The sequence below is a fragment of the Panicum virgatum genome, chromosome 3N (genome assembly GCF_016808335.1).
Source record: "Panicum virgatum strain AP13 chromosome 3N, P.virgatum_v5, whole genome shotgun sequence".
NCBI classification, from domain to species: Eukaryota; Viridiplantae; Streptophyta; class Magnoliopsida; order Poales; family Poaceae; genus Panicum; species Panicum virgatum.
This window is the reverse complement of record NC_053147.1, coordinates 13,174,923-13,193,372: the sequence shown is the minus strand read 5'-3', so window position 1 is coordinate 13,193,372 and position 18,450 is coordinate 13,174,923. Positions and strand designations below refer to the sequence as shown.

The window sequence follows — 18,450 nt, the reverse complement described above, 5'->3', positions numbered from 1 at the left end:
TTTGTTGTAAGAGAAAATACTGTTGGTTTATTATTGGCTGGTGACCGATGCTGATTTGGTATAAGAGAAAAACACTGCTGGCTGGTTGTGGCATACGGTGCAATTCGGAAGATTATCAGGCGAGGTCGTGTTCGTGTCGTGCTCTTTTTTTCGTTTTTATTTTCTTTTTCTTTTCTTTTTTTTTTGAGAGAGCAGAATGATGCAGACAGCGATGATCCCGTCGGCGGCGTTGCGTTAAGATCGGATCCAGTTGTTCGTGGAACAAAAAAAAATTGTTCTTCGAAAAAATAAGATCCGATCCAGTTGCAGCCTGCTTTATTCGTGTCGGCATGCTACCAAGGCCCAGAAATCGTTCTGTGCGTGAGTCACGGGCCGAGTTTTTGCCAAGATCCGATCGAGCTCGTTCTCATTTGTTATTGCCACGGGCCGGGGTCGAAATGAAGCCTGCCAGTGGTTTTAATTGCGATTGCCAGGGGATTGTTAGCCTAGCTGTTTACCCCTTCTGCCCTGCTCTGCTCTGCATTATCGTCTTCATCATCCATTGTCTTTTCTTTTGACCCAATCCCTCATGCACCCGTCGTACATCTTGCCACCGCCTTTCGTCCCCGCCGAGGACCACGAACACCCTCCTTTCCCTGACCCTTTCCAGCTTCCTTGACGGCAACAATGGCGGTGCTCACTGCTGACTGATATATATGCAGGAGGCGCGAATTTAGGGGGGATCTATTCCCCCCACATATGCGAGGGGGCCGCATCGCGTCGCAGAAGCAGGCCGGCCGCCGTCCCTCTCCTGCCTCCACCGCCTCCCGAGCTCCGGCGCCGCCCCCGGCGCCTTCGCCGCCACCCTCCACCGCCGCCAACGCCAGCCATGCTCGCCGTCGCGCCGTCCGGCCGCCGCCACGCCGCCGCCTTCTCGCCCCCGCCGCCGGCACCGCCCACCGAGAGTCCCGCCCCAGCCGGCCGGCAGCCGCGCCCTCCGCCGGTCGAACCGCCTCCGCCGCCGCGCCCTCCTCTAGGTCCGGTGAGCCCCCCACCCCAGCAACTCGGATCCATAAGCTCCGCCGCCTTCTGCCACCACCCCAGCCGCCGGCGACATCGCCGACGGCCGCTCCGCCCACCTACCACCCATTCCCCCCCTCCACCCTTGCTCGCTGGGGCAGCGCCCCCTCCCCCTGTCGCGAGGTAGAAGATGAACAAGTGAGGGGGAGCACTTCTGCGACGTGGCGTCAAAAAATCGCGCAAGCGTTAAATAGATTTACCGGAATTTACCACACATCGCATGAGCCAATCTAAGCTAATTCATTGTTACGTCACAAGTAAAATAAATAAATCACACCATCCTTTCTTCCTAATAAAGCATCGACTGAACGCGGTGAACAGACAACATTCATGTCGAATCATCAGGCTTTCTTTTTCCCGCGCTCGCCTAACCAGACTGGCAGGCTCACCTGTTGCTGTTGGAGAAGATGGCCTCCAGGTCGTTGTAGAGGCCCCTCGCCTTGGACTTCCACTCCCCACTCCTCGCCTTGGCGCCGCTCGTCGACGCCTCCTCCTCCCCGCCATCCTTGCTGAAGCTTGCCTTGGCCATCTCCCGCAGCTGCCCGAGCCACCACCGCTCGTTCGAGCCCCTGGAACCCTCGCTCCCGCCCCTGCCTGCCTCGCCCGGGGTCGGGGTCGACGCCGCCACGCTCTCCCCGGCTCCGCCGTTGGGGGGCGACGGGCCCTGCTGGTGGTTCGCCGCCACCCGGTCGCCGAGGACCGACGACGGCAGCACCACCAGCAGCAGGCCCAGGCACGCCGTCTTGGCGCCGTCCAGGAGCGAGCTCCGGTCCGCGCTCAGCAGCCGCACCTGCCGGAGCAGCGCGCTCCACTCGTTGCATGCCTGCGCCGTGAACCCCAGCGCGAAGGCGCCCAGCATCGCCAGCCCCACGCCGCGGGCCTCGCCGCCCGCGCTCCGGCCGATGAGCGCCACGCACGCCGCGAACACGAAAACCTCGCCGGCCACCGACAGGATCTCCACCAGCTGCACCCGCTTCCTGATGAAGGGCTTGCTGAGCACCACGAACAAGAGCTGGAACGACGCGATCGACAGCACCACCGCGGCGTGCGCGCGCGACGACCGCCCCGACGACGCGTGCGCGCCGGCCACGACGCCCACCGCCACGCGCTTCACCCACTCCGCCAGCGTGAAGCAGATGCGGAGCACGCCGAAGACCTTCTGGATGAAGGGCGCCTCCGCGTCCTCGTTCTCGTCCTCCGACGCCATGATCTGCTCCCCGCCTCCCGCGCCGGCGCCGCCGCGCTTGCCGCCCTTGCCGATCTGCGTCAGCATGTACTTGGGCGGACCGCGCAGGTCCTCGAAGAGCGGACCGAGCTTGACTAGGCAGGCGGCGCGCCGCGGGTCCTTCCACGTCCACTGCCCGCCCATGCCGGGGCCCAGCATGCGGCGGACGAGCTCCTGGAACCAGTGGTGCTCCCGCCCCTCCTGGTGCACCTCCTTGTACTGCAGCAGCCTGCCCATGGTGATGCCCAGCGACAGGAGCAGCAGCAGGCCCACCAGGAGCGCCGCCAGGACGCCGGCCAGCGCGACCCCCACCGCCAGGCCGCCCGTGGTGCCGCCCCTGATGACCGCCGTGGCCGCCTGGGCGAGGCACGGCGTCGCGAGGATGGCGACCATGATCTCCAGCCTGGGGAGCTCCAGCGCCCCATGGCCATGCCGCCCCTCCCTGCGCCTGTACCTCAGCTTGAAGTAGACGAGGGCCAGGAGGTGCAGGAGGATGAGGCCGCCCCCGATCACGGCCAGCCAGAACATGTTCCTGCCGAAGTACTTCCACCTGCATACGTATATATTCCCAGGCACAGAATTACAAAGCGATTTTTACACCGTTGCACATTCTAAGCGTCGGCAATGCAGCATCACACATACCCATCCAAATCTTGCAGCTTCATGATAATCTGTGCTTCAGGCTTCATGTCCGGGTTCTGCAATGTTTTCCTTTATTCAGCCTTCATCAGAGCTTAGGTGATGGAAGTGATAAAACCACAGCAACAACCAGACCAACCAACCTCAAAGAAGGACCGGTACTCCATTGCAGTCAGTGGCTTCCCGTCCAACGGGACTTGCATTGGCATCGCAGGCGTCCCGCCTGCTGGAGTTTGCATCGGTGTTATCAGAGTCCCATCTCCCGAGAGTTCCGTTGGTAATACCGGGTCAGACGGGATTCGGGCCGGCGCCATCACCGGCTGACCTTGTGCTCGAGGATAGGAGATGTCAGCAGACCCTACGGCGCTCCTGTCGAGCAGCTCCGACAATGCAATGGCAGGCATTGTGGAGTAGCCCAGGAATGGGTCTGCACCTGGGCCTTCCCATGGAAGGCGCATGTACGGGATGCTCCATTCTATCCCCTTTGCAAACTCGTAGTACTCAATTGGCAAGTTAACTGACAGCCATCTCGACAGAGCAAAGATTTGGATGTGGCATGCCATTCTCTGAAATTTTTACAACATCAGATGGTCCATCAGCATACTGCTGTATTTGCTGTGGACATGGAAAGCTCGTGCCGACGGCGTACGTACCAAGAGATTTCTTGATGGCTCCGAGATCATATAGGAGGAGGGTCTTGGAATAGCTCCTGAGGCGAGGAGCGATGATGTCGAGACGGTGAGGAGCGTGGCGACAACGGCAGTTGCTACAAAGATGATAGTGGTGATGCCTGCAATTGATGACGATGACGCGGGCACAGAATCTGCAGATACATGGTACCAATTGTACTGGCTATTGAGTCTGTAAATCAAGATTCAAAGTTGGATGTATCGTAATTAACTACGACATGAATCGAATGTTCATACAGTGCCTCACTTCAAGACGGTCTGATGCTAGGCTGGGGTTTCCAGCCACGTCCTGGGCTGCACTTTCAGCAATCTGAACGGACACTAGCCTATCGACCGCCTGTATCTGTAGTGTGTATATGCTCTTACTAGCTTCATGAAAGCTGAAAGCAAAATGAACAACGAGACATTAATCTTCAAGATGAATAACAGAGTCATTCATTTAAGATTATATTGGGATTCGGGATATCTTGCCTCAACACATTGCCCCCAGAAACTTGCACTGCTGAGGAACTGAAATTGAACACAGGCTCTGCAAACTTTATCAACACCAGAATATTGCGAGAACTAGTCCTCCAAGTTGATGTGCCGATTTTAACCGAAGGTCTCTGTGTATCTATCAAGGGCGCCGAGCAGGAAAAAAAACGATGGTATGTAAGTATGTAGCCATGAGGTCCAAATCTCATTCTACATTTTGCAGTTAGACAGCATCTGAGACTGAGAATACTAGCTGTGTAGTATATCGAACTGAAAAGATAGTGGCTAACCATAAAGAAATGTGAACGGCTCTGCTGAATTAACTGGAGTCCCTTGCCTGCTGATTATAGAACTTGTATCGCAGGCAAGAGTCACAATAGCGGTGTCTGATATCTTGTTCACCTAGATATATCATAGCGAGTTGGGTAAATTTTTATTCAGTCACTAGTCGAAAAATATGAACCACATTAAGAACTGAAGCAGCTGTGACTGAAGAATCTGAACTTACAACATAGCCGAACCGGCGATTCCCCAGGGTGCTTCTGTCGGTGGGCGTCAGTACGGCATCGGTTGCCTTAAGAACACTTAGAATTTCTTCAGACGAATTGAGCACCGGTTGAGCGAAGGAGAGGTATATCCTCAGGTCATTTTCATCGTTGGTAGCTTGGACCAGCCTTGTGACGCCCTGTATCTCGAGCATCTTTTCAGGGACGGTGGTGGTGATGTTCATAGAGTCATCCCTTCGATCTGAAATGCTCCAGCGAGTAGCCGGAGGAGAACGCCATCAGCCTATCAGAGCCCTCACATTACAACTCCCAGTACGTATAGGCCTAGCATAGCATGCCAACAATGAGCCCTCATCGGCGTACCGAAGTGCAGGGTGAAGATGGAGTCGGCCGTCCTGGTGAACGGGTGGCCGGCGTCGTCCGTGCAGAAGCCCTTGTCCATGAGGAGGATGATCCGGCCGTACTGCGCGTCCGGCGAGAAGGCGACGGCGACGGAGTAGAGCAGGCCGCCGGGGCGGAGCTCCCGGAGGGTGGACGGCTCCACGCGGCCGGGGCCGTACACGATGAGCTGCAGGGAGCGCGCAGGCGAGCAGGGAGCGCACGTGCGGTAAGTTTCAGGGAGGAATCTTAGGCAAAAGAATCTCTGATCAGCAATGTAATTGAAGTAAGCTTTTTGGCCGTGAGCGCAGGAGGCGGACATTGCAGTAGGTGTCGTTGCAGACGAATCCGCCGCCGCCGGGGCAGGGCTCGGTGAAGGAGACGAGCGCCGACACGCTGGGGGCGCTCGTGAACGCCGACCCCGCCGAGACGGACGCCGTCGGGGGGACAGTGTCTGCACGGTGCAGGTACGCATCGAGTCATGCCCACATCCATTCCCTTGAGCAATTTTTTCCTTTTTTTTCTTTTATCTTTGCTACTAGTAACTACTACTAGCATGCAGATGCAGCACAGATAAAAACTCTATAGTACGGTGATCAAGGACATGTCTGAACAGTCAAGAACTGAAAGTACTTTTTTTGTGGCGGTGAGCCGGTGATTTGAATACGCTTCGGATGCAAGCATGTCGTAGTAAGCAGTAAATGTGTGGAGAAGGAAGTGATTAGAGTTGCTAGATCACGTAGTGATCTGAGTAAAACAAGGAGAAACAGCAGTGGGGATGATGTAATGGATGTCCATTTCAATTTCACAGTGGGGAGGGAGGGGACAGGGGGAGCTCGGCTGTTACTTAACCAACATCCCAGGCGTAGGTGGCGCAGGTCGGGCTCTGCCCTCCGCCGCCGCCGCGTCTGCTGGCGCACACTGCCAAGGTGTGGTTCCCGTCCTCCAGCCCTGCATAGCTCGCCGTCGCCGTCCCGTTGCCGCCGGAGGCGGAGCCCCCGCAGTCCGACGCCCTTCCGCAGTCCAACTGCACGCCATGCAAACCGCAAACATCAATCTCAGCTGGTCACCACGTTCCCGGAACGACGCCCATGGCCATGACCAGGCAGGTAGAACTTGCAAATGTGGCGGCATGGCATGCATATGCGGCATTTGGAGAAGGTCGAATTCGAGCATGCGCGCACGAGGGAGGGAGCGGAATGAATAGGCTGCCACGACTGACCTGGCAGGTGACGGTGCAGTCGCCGCACGGGGCCCCGCCGGCGCCGGTCAGCGTGACCCGGAAGGCGAAGGCGGCGGACGGCGACCTGGAGACGCGGCGCGGGGCGCCGGAGAAGCCGACGGCGACGTCGCCGGCCGCGGAGCAGAGCGGCGGCAGCGCCGCGGCGAGGAGGAGGGCCGCAATGGCGGGCAGCAGGGCGCCGCCGCCCCAGCTCTTCCACACCATCTGTCTGTCCTTCCCCTTCTAGTTATGTACCACCCAGCTGCTAGCTAGGTGGAGGAGAGGGCTAGGACTAGCACTGGTGCTGCAGCCTGCAGCAGGATGGTGAGGGGGGCACAGGGCAGCAGCACAGTGACGCTTGCTGCTAGCAGCTAGTGAATGCGCTGGCAGGGAGGACGCAGACCCCGGGGCAGCGAAGTGAATGCGGTGCTGCGGAGCCGGGCGTGCCGCATTGTGTGCCCGTGGAACCACCAGAGCAGTGAACAATGGAGGAGGTCCAGGAGGCAGGTGGGTTAGGTAGCTAGGTGGCTCAGGTGAAAAGCAAGGTTAAACGACACCTGTACGTGCTGGAGGAAGAAGATGGCAAGGGGAGGGAGCAAGAGCAGAGTGGCGATGGCAATGGCATGTGATGAGCTTGGCTGGCTGTGGTCTCGCCTCGGCGCTGGACCGGAGGAGCGGGGAGCTAGGGAGATGACGATGGTGCCTACGAGGACTGGAGCAGCCAAACTGTCCCCCTCCCCGCTCCCCTCAATTTGGTCGTTTCTGCTGCTGCGCCACTGGCCCGGTCGCGCGCTCTCAGTCTTCGTCTCCGCCTCGCGCTGCTTTCTCTCATCCGCGCACTCCCTTCCGATCCCTTGCTGCTTTCACCATCGATGGGCCATCAGATCGGCGGACAAGAGCAAGAGAAGAATCTGAATGGAGGAGCTACCTTGTCCCGGAGAAATCTGCAGCTATGTGTATGTGGTTGGGCTGCGGCTGCGGCTCCATTCCCAGTTCTGAAAATGCTACTAGCTGCTTGAAAATCTTGGGATCTTGCTCTCTGCTCACCCATTGATTCAGGATAACAATGCATGCCCCCTTCTGCCTTCCCTTGTGCTGCCATGAAAGATGAAACCGGCCCGTCTCCTGATAGATATCATCCAAGGCCAGGTTGAAACAAACTCTGGCTGCCGGCTGTTGTAGACTGGCATCATCAACAAGTAACGTAAATGTGACCACAGAGTCATTCTTCATACGGTCTGGGTCAGGTACACGTACATCCTGTGTGCATGCAACACTCTTTTACGGCTGCTGTCATGTGCTTTTCACCATAGCAAACAGTAGGCCAAATGGTACCGATAACACAGAAACCTGTTGGTCCGTCTTCTTTCACTTTCAGCGAAGCATTTTTTTTAAGATAAAATATAATGGGAATCAAATCTGAGCTGATCTAAGCTGCTCTTGCAGCCCTGCTTCCCCTGTTGCTGGCTCTGGACAGTGAGCGACATGAATGCACATGCACCGGCACAAGCCGCCGCCACATTGCAGGTCAGCTAATTTCCATTTTTATATATCCTTCACTGTCACTGATGCCGTGCCAACAACTATTCACCTATTTTATTTCTATCGATGCAACAATGGCAACATGTATACTGCTACATTACCAACAAAAATTTTACATTTCTACTGCCACTACTGCTGCAGCCATAGAGTAGACGCATGGTTACATTTCAAAAAAAAAGTGTAGCCACGTGGTGTGATGTCGGACAGCCACACAGAAACTGCTGGCATCTTGCGCCAACATGATGATCTATTAACAACAGAATATAATGTCAAAACCTGCCTGACCCCGATCGAACTGGATTCATGTAAGCACAGCAGGTGAGGGGCGTGTGGGAAGACGAAAGACGATCCATTTATGTGGACTCGAACGGGTAACCTTTGCTCCTCCATGTTTTCAAGGCAATTGGGAGTGGCCACCATCACACTGTGGCCCTGTTTGGCTCCCAGAATTTTTTCATAAGACCCTATCACATCAAAAAAATCTTACTATTTTATAGTATTAAATAAAATCTATTTATAAATGTTTTTTGACAGCTGAGTGCTAATTCGCGAGACGAATCTAATGAGCCTAATTAATTCATAATTTACTACAGTGATGCTACAGTAACCATTCGCTAATCATATATTAATATACTTCATTAGATTCGTCTCGCAGTTTAGCCTCAGGGTTCTGCAGTTAGTTTTATAATTAATATTTATTTAATACTTCTAAATACTAAAAAAACTAGCAAGGTGGCCCGCGCTAATAGCGTGGGTAGCTAGTATTTTTTTAGTTTTTTTTAAGTTAATCGAAGAGATGTATTTGTCATTTTATTTATCTTTGATTCGCTCTCGTAGAGTACTACCTACAGCTTTCCATGCATAGGCATTCATATCAATCATCAATTTTAAAGTTGCTTTGTTTCATATCAAGTTGACATATTTTAATATTTTAACTTACAATATCTAAAGTTGGGGATTGAATTGAATATTAGGTCACCAGAAATATAGGTGCATATTGTACCGCATAATACTATTGAATATTAGGTCACCAGAAATATAAGTGCATATTGTACCATGTAATACTAAGTTTGATGATTAATAGTAATATAGGGTCACCTTGAATACACGTTTGTTTTTTCTAATTTTTTATGTAGTTATTAGATACATTTATATATGTGTGTTAGTTTGATTTTCGAAGCCTGCAACTTGTAACTTAGATGGTAGACTTCGTTTTGTGCCTTGCAATAATTTAATTTTTACTAAGCAAAAGTATATGCAGCCTAGTTGGTCTAGTTTTTAGAGCATCTAGATAGCATCTAATAGATATAGATTTCACTCCTCGTTACGGTGAATTAAAAATAAGCATAGATTACATAAAATTTATATTAAAAATAGGTTGGGGCTCTCAAAAAATATTTTATTTATTTATTTTCACCTACGTAGCAAAACTTATATATAATAAATACATCAATATATATTAGTTTTTTATTTGGTCTAACCTGCTGGTATTTTTTATACTTTGGTTAATGTACATTTTTGGTCTTTCGCCCATCTAACTACAGAAATTGTCTCACTTCAAAGTTGTGTCATATCGGCAATGGATAGTTCCACACGTCTTTGTTGTTATCTCTAACTCTTTTCTTGACTTCCATTTTCTCTAGATATTTTTGCCAATTTCACTCTCTACCATTTTCTTCCTCCACACATTTGAAATCGATTAGTGTGTTTTGTGTCTGATACACCTAATAGAAAAATTTCCTGTGGAGTTGACTCAGTTGGTGAGCTTAGATTGTGCGTCGTTGCTCTTTTTTTCTGAGCTCTTTATTATATTTATGGTGTATTTTGGATAATAATTGAGGAGAAAATTAAATGTGTTTATGGAAACATGGGATATTTAATGGAAGTAACTAAATATTTATATCTTTATTTGATATAAAATATTATCTTTTTAGAAAATACTTGCGATGTATATTTTTTCTTAAGTGTTCTAGTTATCGGACATGATAAACAAATTATCCCTAGACTTGAAGAAGATTTAGTTAATTGATTCAATACATATACCACACCATAAGTATAATTTAATTATTTTTATTATCCTCCAACCACTCATTGATATAGCCTTGTGATGCATGTTCTCATATTGTCTTAGGCATAGCTATATATCTTCAGCCATTATGCTCCCAAAAATCTTTGCACGCTATACCACGATAATCGAAGATGCGTCATTGATAGCACACGACTGCACGCCATTATCTTTTGTTGAACACTACCTGTGGCATGCAATGGATGGGTGTGCATGTCAAATATCGATTTGCAAGTTGATTTGTTCTAGATCTCACACAGCACTCCACCACAATGGTTGTCATCTATCGTTTTTTCACTTGTAAATTTTTTTAGCTCTCGGTCATCAACAAATGACAATGCTATATAGTTGTTTCATGTAAGTTGTTGCTGCTATGTGGTGCTTCTCCATTGATGGCCTAGCAATGTTGTTATACCTCCAAAAAAAAATTCATAACACGCTTTGCCCAACTTGGCAAATGTTTTCTTCCATTGCGCATCCACAATACAATGAGCTTACTAATATGCAAGGGTGGAAGAGCTAGTTCACTCCAGTATTACTAAATTAGTTTGAAAATTTTAATTTAAATTTTCGGTAATAAACATATTTACAATATTTAATCCTTAATTCTAAAATTTAACTGCCCTTAATGAGGTGTGCTCCCTCTAAATTTTACCCTAGGTTAGTGGCGACTTACTAACGTGTAAGGATGATGAAGTCCGCAATTAAATCTTCTTTATTATTGGAAATATATATGCTTATATCATTATTTAAGGTTAGAACTTGAGTATGTGACCATCACTACACAATGGTGATCTACACTGTAGCTATCTATATAATCAGTTAGTTTGTACATTGCACACTGGTAAGTAGGACTTGTGTTTATGGGTGGTAAGGTATCATAGTCCTAGTGATCTCTTAACAATCTAACATGGCTCTTATATTTTGAGCTCAAATTATATAAGATAAGAGCTCAGCCTTTTTGAACCTGACACCTAGATTATCTAGATTAAATGTTGAGGCTATCTACCACCCTTACTTGTGTTACCTTTCATGAGAATATGCTCTATGATAACAATGGCTGGAGGTCGTCCCGGAGACATGTTTTCTCTCAACCAATGGAAGTCTGGTTGAGGATAGCTTTGTAGGTCAGTATTGCCAGCCAAGTCCTACAAATGCATTCTAGTACCATATTGTTGCTGGCCTAACAAAATTATTATGGTAAATCATTAGTGGACATTTCAGTAAATTATTATGGTAAACCATTAGTTGATAACTCAACTTTTGCCAAATTATGTTTTGAAGAAAGCGTATAAAAATCTGAGACTATGGTGGTAGTAACTTCTTGTTTGAGATGTGAGCCATCACAGTGGCACGTGTGCTTGGAATTTTCATCCAAATTGGCTGCAAGACCTGAGTTCAACTATCTAATGGGGTTTGTTTTCGCAATCAAATGCATGCACTTATTCTCTTGCCTGATTCTTCTCTCTTCTTGCAATTTCCGATTAGTGCAGTGGATGCTGGCCACCATACAAATCACAGTTTAGCACATAGGTTTGTTGGGACAGAGCACATGGTAGCATGATACTTTCCGCCTCAATAGTTTTCTATCATGATTCACCGTTTCCGATTAGCGGCTGCACTCAAGCACGTTGAATATTAATTCAGCATGCGGCTTGTTAAATAGTGCACCCCTATATATTTTATTCAACAGAGTCCATTGGTATTTTTTTTCACTTTGGTTACTGTACTTTTACTTTTCTTATTTATTTTTAGCCCATTTGATTGACCACATAAATTGGTCCACATCAGACTTTTGTCTCATCGATGTATAGTTCCAGGCATATCTTTGTTGTTGTTTCTAACTCTTTTCTTTTACTTCATTTTCTCGAGCTATTGCGGCCAATTTCTCCATCTTCAATTTTTTCCTCCATACATTTAAAGTGTGTTTCACGTCCGATGCACCTAATGGAGAAGTTCCCTATTTAATTCTGCTCAGTTGCTCAGTTTAGATTGTGCCTCAAAGCTTGCTATTTTTTGTGAGCGAAGAGGAACAACAGCAACGACTGATTTGAATAATTTGTTATGTATCGTAGATTCGTAGGCTATCGACTTAGTGCTAGCTTGGCAGAGCTCCAGCTGTGGCTGAAACAACTTTGGTTGTATATAATTTGTGTATGAAGTAACAAAGTAATAAATATAATTATAGAATAAACATTTATTTATTGATGAGGGTGAGCATATTTGTGTCCGGCGTTGGTCATGGACCAGAACTGATCGACCTGACCTTGATTTGCTAAAAAAAATAGGCATATTCTTTTTTACATTTCCTCTTTTATTTGAACCTAATTAGGAACGGATCGGATATGTTTTAAGGTGTCAACTTTTCTTTTTTTCTTTAAACCTGATCGGAGACATGATTACGGAAGATGGAGTCCGATTCCTTTTCACGTTAAAAAACTAATAATGTCTAATTCTAATAGATACCAATAATATGGATGTACTCTTTGGAGTAATATAGACCGCTAGATTTTCATAAAATCCTACGGTGTAAATCCTTCTCTTTTTTAGATTAATGTGGGAATTTCTTCGCCCTCTCGGTCGAACGTGGTGGCTTCTGCACTACTACCGCCCAATCAAGACCTATCCTCAACTCCTCATGTCACGGTCATCTTTCATCACACAGGATAAAACTTAGGAGCCTGTGAATGTTGATTTGTACTGCTTGTTATCCGGTCCTAGTACTGTTCCCCCATTGAACCGTCATTAGCATCTGCTGCTCCAAGATGACACCAAAATACAAACGGGAAAAAAACGCGCACCCTACCTTCGTTCGTCTCGTCAACTGAAGATGAACTCAGAACTCATCAACCATAGCAATAATGACGCAGCCATTTGACGGTGGTTGCGACCGGCTAGCCACCGGCCGCCCATCCGAGTCAAGATGCTAACGGGTAAGGAAAGAGTATGTATTGGTTTTCTTTTCCATATATTCATTTTCTTCTCTAGCACTAATAATCTAATATCTTCTCTATATATTTGATATGGACTCTTTTGATTAATAATGTAGGCCGTTGGATCTTCATAAAATCCAACGGTGCAAATTCTTCTCTTTTTTAGATTAACGTGGGAATTTCAAGACCCTCTCGGCGAACGTAGTGGCTTCTTTTAACACTCCTTTAATAATATAATAGATTCCAGGGATTTTTTTAAGTCCCGGAACCAAACAGGGCCTACACCACGAGACAAAAGTGTCATCGTCCCTACCACTCCCAGTCCCAGTCCCACTAAACATTTCCTGATTTCCAGTCCACATCTTTTGAGCAACTCGTCAATTTCTTCACGGGGTGGGCGGCTAGAATTATTTATACTGCCACTACCAGAAAAGATTGGCATCATATACAAAAATAGGCCCAGCAGAAAAAAATATGTACTGTATATTATTATTGCGCCAAAACACTCCTCTCAGAAACTAAGCTACGTACAACGTAGTCACTGTAATATTCATAGTGTAAGCAGGAAACTAAAATAGCAGGCTGCTTATATTATATAACCAAAGAACCACCTGCTAGATAGTGGTCCGGATACATACCGCTTTGTAATGTAACTTACCAAATGATCCATCTCTGTACTACATAATCAGGACTACCTCCAGTCGCCAGATGGAAAGCTTATCTTCACAATGACAATCAGGGGTATCAGCTGCTTCCAGATCGCACCAGTGATTGTGAAAATGACGCAGGCGGCGGAGGCCGCCGAACTTCAGCGCTTCCTTCCATCATCTGAACGACACTCTTCATCGTAGGCCGTGTCACTGGCTGATCCTGCGTGCACCAAATGCCAACCCTCACCATCCTTTCCAGCTCCACCTCGTTGACACATTCCCCAGCTGCCACTTTATTCAAATCACCTGATATCACGTACTCGTAGGCCCACTCAGAAATGTTGCATTCGTCACCGGCCAGCTTCAGCTCCATGCTCTTCTTGCAGCTTATTGTCTCAAGGAGCATGACACCATAGCTGTAAACATCCACCTTCACAGTGATTGCCGTGTTCTTGCTCCATTCTGGTGCAAGATATCCACGCGTGCCTCGCACGCCAGTGAAGGTCTGTGTCTGGTTCCCTATTAGCAACTTTGCCAGGCCAAAGTCTGCTATCTTCGCCACCCCCCTGCTGTCAATGAGTATGTTCTCTGGCTTAATATCACAGTGAATTATAGGGCCATCTATCTCTTCATGGAGGTATTGTAACCCCCTTGCTACATCCAGCACAATTGCAACCCTGTTGCTCCAACTAGGCACTGCATCTGACCTGAAGAGGAGGTCCGCAAGGGACCCATTTGGCAAATACTCGTACACAAGCAAGCGGTGCATGCCTTCGTTGCAGAATCCGAGCAATCGCACAAGGTTACGGTGATGCGTTTGTGCAATTGCACGCACTTCCCGCTGGAACTCTCTCTCCCCATTTTCCGCCATCCTCTCAAGCCTCTTCACTGCAATGTCCTTGTTACCATTGGTGAAGACACCTTTGAACACCGTACCATAAGCACCCATTCCTAGCTCCTCAGCAAATCCATCTGTGGACAACTCCAGATCCTGGTAAGAATAGGATCGAATAACTATGCTCTCGTCATCAAATTCTGAGTGCTGCTGTTGTGGAGCCCTCATGTACTGCAATGGCAGCCGATGCTTGCAGAGTATTATGGATGCAAAGAACACAAGAAGTGAGAAACCAGCCAATGCAGCACCTGATATCAATATGGCAACTGGGCCATACCTTTTCTTTCTGAGGGAGCCTCTGGATTCGTAGGTGTAGACCTTCACAAATATTGTAGTGTTGCTACCAGGAACAATCTTGCCATACCTCATAGGAAGCATCTGCTTTGAGCAGTAGGAATCAAACCTTGCGATCTCACAAGCGCAGTCAGAGAGACAAAGATCCTTGCAAGCTTCAATGCTTGTTGTTGGAGGTGGAACAGCATATGACTTATCTGACCAGCTAGTGTTCTTCAACTCAACCATCGTAGCTATCAGTCTGATGTCATCAGTAGTATTCCCAGTGCAACCACCAGTCCGCACCCTCCAGCAACCTTGCATGCTTTGGTTAGGATATGAGAATTCAAAACCAGGGAGGCAAGAGCAGCTACTTTTCCCATTAGAACTCACATTACAGAAGCTATTTGGACCACAAACGCCTTTCACATCGCAGCGATCACTGCTAGGCTGCAGCCATACAGTTTCTGTCACGGGTGCTCTCCCCTGCCCAAAGAACACATGGGAGTAGAGTCGTAATATACCATCCGCGTCCAATGTCAGACGGAAGTAGACATCTGTGTCCGAGGAAGCTTTAGAAGATTGGTTTGTGAGGAACAACACCTTTGTATATGCTGTATTTTGATCGAACATCCATAGTGTGCCATTGGGATCCAGGAAAACTGTAAGGAGGTAGGAATTGCCATAAGTTCCGGTATTCCAGTATGAGCTATCAGGGTCGACTGCGTCAACAGGATACATCACAAGGTTGCCATCTAGCTGGTTGGAAAGGCGATACTTCCCCGTGGCATGGTGAGTGTCAGATACACTTGAGAACAGCTGGCTACCAGGAACTAGGTTCTGTCCTGGTAATAAGGTGTCCGTCGGCGAAGCAAAGGTGGACAAAAGGACCTGTTTTTTGATGTCGTACAGCACAAAGTTGCCGGTGTCCATCATTGCAGCAGAGGCAGGCTGAGTAGAGGTGGCGAATATGAACTTCCCTTGGCTGCCAGCATTAGCTGGAATCCATTGAAGACCACCATAGGTTAACTGAATTGAGCCACCAGAAACCGGAGGATCATCCCGGTTGGCAGTCCACACAATATTTCTGGATTCGCCGATTATAAGCCAGACTCCGATGGAGAAGCCTTCATCATCAGGATAGAAGCCAAAAGCAAAACGCCCTGAAGGTGAGACCCAACTTTGCACACCGCCTGCATCGATTTTGGATCCCAAAGAAATTTCAGTCTCGTTGGCGGGAAGAGCAGCCTTGGCAGGAATAGCTTGGCTGGCGAACAGAATCAGAGACAGACAAAGAATAGGAGGGGGCATTTGTGGGGGTGGGGGGGGGGGGGGGGGCGCAGAGGAGTATTGTTTCTTGGGCTCTGCAAGATGAACTGACTGGTGCTCAAAGGAGAAGTTGCAGAGTACTAAAGATGTTGCTGATTTATAAATCACGATAGTGACCACTGACCAGCACATGAAAAGAAATAAGTTGACCTGGTCCTAGTCGAAAGTATGAAAAGCAAGAGGAAAGGTATGATTTTATGGAGCACCTTAAGTCCTCAACTGTGACCATCAAAATACAGCTGTGAACTTTAGATGTTTTAAAACAGTGACAACTCTAATAGGGAACATGATTTGTGTATTTTTCAGTTGATATAATTACTATCTGGTCACAAGCAGGCTCTTGAACAAGGAATTTTGTTATGTACAGTAGGACCAATCTTAATGATCAAGGATCATAAAACAATGTTTTCAACAAGTCATGCAGAAGCGCGGGCAGAAAAGGAAAGTTTAGTTGGCCATCTTACCAAACATGGATTAAATAGTTACCTGACGTTTTTGTGACCATCCGCCGAAAATATCTGTATCAAGCTTGGCCCGAAATCAGACTGAAGTGCTGCATAATAAGAAAAGAAGTTGAAATGGTCAAATTACGATCAGGCAATGCAGGGTAATGAGACAAGCCCACTGCTTGCAGCAAGTTTACAGCCTCGATTGGTTGCTGGATAGCACAGTGACAACTGGACAGCTGCCAAGGCATAAGTGGATACGATAACTTAGGCCCTGTTTAGTTCCTACTCCATAAACCCCGTAAACACAAAAAACGTCACATCGAATGTTTCGACACATGCATGGAGTATTAAATGAAGTCTATTTACAAAATCTTTTACATAGATGGGCTGTAAATCGCGAGACGAATCTAATGAGCCTACTTAATCCACGATTTGCAATAGTGATGCTACATTAACCATCCGCTAATTATTGATTAATCATGAATTAATTAGCGTCATTAGATTCGTCTCGCGATTTACAACCCATCTGTGCAAAAAATTTTATAAATAGACTTCATTTAGTATTTCAAATTAGTAAGATTCTAACGCAAAAAAATTTTGCCCTCCAACTAAACAGGGCCTTAGTTAACCCTATACTGAAATCTTAGAGACCTTAAAATTCTGGCTGCCCTTCCTCGATGGAGTCAGTCAACACACAGAACACGGATGAGTACTCCAGGTACCAAAGGCGGAGCTTCCCGTACCGCAGGGTGGGGCAGCTGCCCCACCTATCGCCGGAGTAGCTTAGCAAGACCCCCTTCTTTCAGGGAGCCAGCGAGCCACAGAGGAGCGGTGCCTCGGCGGCCGGCGGCAGCGTTCATCGCCTACAGCTACAGAGAGACAGTCGTGAGGTGAGAAAAAAGGCCAATAAGCCCATTAGGCGTTTAGCTGACCCAAGTGTCCCATTCCCAACCCTGCTCACTCCTCACGGGACAGGATCCCCTGCTCACTGGCCGCCGCCCCCATCCTCAATACGCGCCGTCGCCACTGCTAGCAAACTGGCCGCCGCCCGCCGCCTCCCGCCTTTGTGCTCCAGCAGTCCGGCTCTGCTGCTCGCCTGCTGGCTGCTGCGGTGCTCTGCTGCCTGCAGCCGCCCCGCCTCCCCGGCCGGCGGCCGCGGCCTGCGGCCAGACGCCCAGATTGCCAGGCGCCAGACGGCCAGAGGCGGCCCGAGCCGCGCGAGCCCCCGAGCTAGCAGCCCCGTGACGGCGAGGCTTGAGCTTCGCGACCGCGGGCCCGCGGCACGCCGGCACCGACGGACCGACCCAAGCGCCGGTGGGCGCTGCTCTCTGCTGCTGCCTGGTGCGGTGCTGCCTTCTCAGCTGATTTGTTCACGCAAGTTGATGGAAACTGGAGTACATTACAATTCACAATTTCATATATTATACACCAAGTTAACTGATTTGTTCTTCAAATTTACATGTTTTTTAGCTCTTGAAATATTAGGTTTTGGTCTTTAAATTGGATATTTTTCTTGTTTGATTGGTCTTTGTTAAATTAATGGACAATTATCTTTAAATAAGAGGTACGATCATCAATTATTGTTTAAATTTAATATAGATTAGTTATTGTTGTGCGTCCTCATGATATTATTAAAAAATTATATTTGCAATGTGCCCCATTTAATTTTTTGTCCTAGCTCCGCCACTGCCAGGTACCTAGCCGAGTCAGTCAATACACAGTACCTAGCCGATTCAGTCAATGAGTCAGTCAATACACAGGGATCCTGATGGATGAATCTCTGATCCTGTACCTGGAGTAGTGGACGACCCCAAGGTCGCTTGATATTTGATGGGTGCGTGCGCGCTGATCCAGGTAGCTATCGCGGCGATGTATCGTCCCAAACCACTGATCTGGAATGGGAGGCAGTTGAAGAGAAAACATGTTCAGGCAGCGGCGGCGGCGGCGGCTAACCGGGCGGCCGCGCCTCCCTCGACAGCCCCACTTCCCCGGCGGCGCGCGGGGCATCAGCGCGCCGGAGACAGAGGAGGAAAGAGAAGGGTGGCGACGGAGTGGGGGCCTGGGGGGCGGAGGGAGGACGAACTCGGCGGCCGAGCCACCGAGCCCCGGTCGGAAGCCGTTC

General features: G+C 48.7%; 2 protein-coding genes across 3 annotated transcripts; both read right to left on the bottom strand.

The window, feature by feature from the left end:
* Positions 1-1,226: 1,226 nt before the first annotated feature.
* On the bottom strand, positions 1,227-7,376 carry LOC120664404. Of its 2 annotated transcripts, XM_039943616.1 has the most exons (13): positions 7,121-7,376; positions 6,193-7,049; positions 5,823-5,997; positions 5,291-5,424; positions 4,956-5,160; positions 4,595-4,833; positions 4,377-4,488; positions 4,084-4,225; positions 3,850-3,992; positions 3,577-3,746; positions 3,067-3,489; positions 2,927-2,982; positions 1,227-2,834 (listed from the first exon to the last, which is right to left on the bottom strand). In XM_039943616.1, the coding sequence occupies exons 2-13, from the start codon at positions 6,415-6,417 to the stop codon at positions 1,445-1,447; spliced, it is 3,414 nt and encodes a 1,137-aa protein (XP_039799550.1). In that variant the 5' UTR covers positions 6,418-7,049; positions 7,121-7,376; the 3' UTR covers positions 1,227-1,444. The 2 variants fall into 2 exon arrangements, with proteins under 2 accessions (XP_039799550.1, XP_039799548.1); XM_039943614.1 differs by having other exon boundaries at positions 6,193-7,376.
* A 5,818-nt stretch (positions 7,377-13,194) lies between these two features.
* On the bottom strand, positions 13,195-18,450 carry LOC120664405 (G-type lectin S-receptor-like serine/threonine-protein kinase LECRK3). Its single transcript, XM_039943617.1, has 3 exons — positions 18,121-18,450; positions 16,366-16,432; positions 13,195-15,743 (listed from the first exon to the last, which is right to left on the bottom strand). Exons 2-3 carry the CDS (start codon positions 16,382-16,384, stop codon positions 13,477-13,479), a joined length of 2,286 nt encoding a protein of 761 aa, XP_039799551.1. The 5' UTR covers positions 16,385-16,432; positions 18,121-18,450; the 3' UTR covers positions 13,195-13,476.

Bases quoted from the DNA above. Each gene is read 5' to 3' on its own strand.
- LOC120664404 (XM_039943614.1), bottom strand. From the start codon at position 6,417: ATGGTGTGGAAGAGCTGGGGCGGCGGCGCCCTGCTGCCCGCCATTGCG. The intron at 5,998-6,192 runs GTCAGTCGTGGC...CATGGCGTGCAG, and splicing joins ACTGCACCGTCACCTGCCAG to TTGGACTGCGGAAGGGCGTC. The intron at 4,226-4,376 runs GTTAGCCACTAT...CGCCCTTGATAG, and splicing joins GCCGTTCACATTTCTTTATG to ATACACAGAGACCTTCGGTT.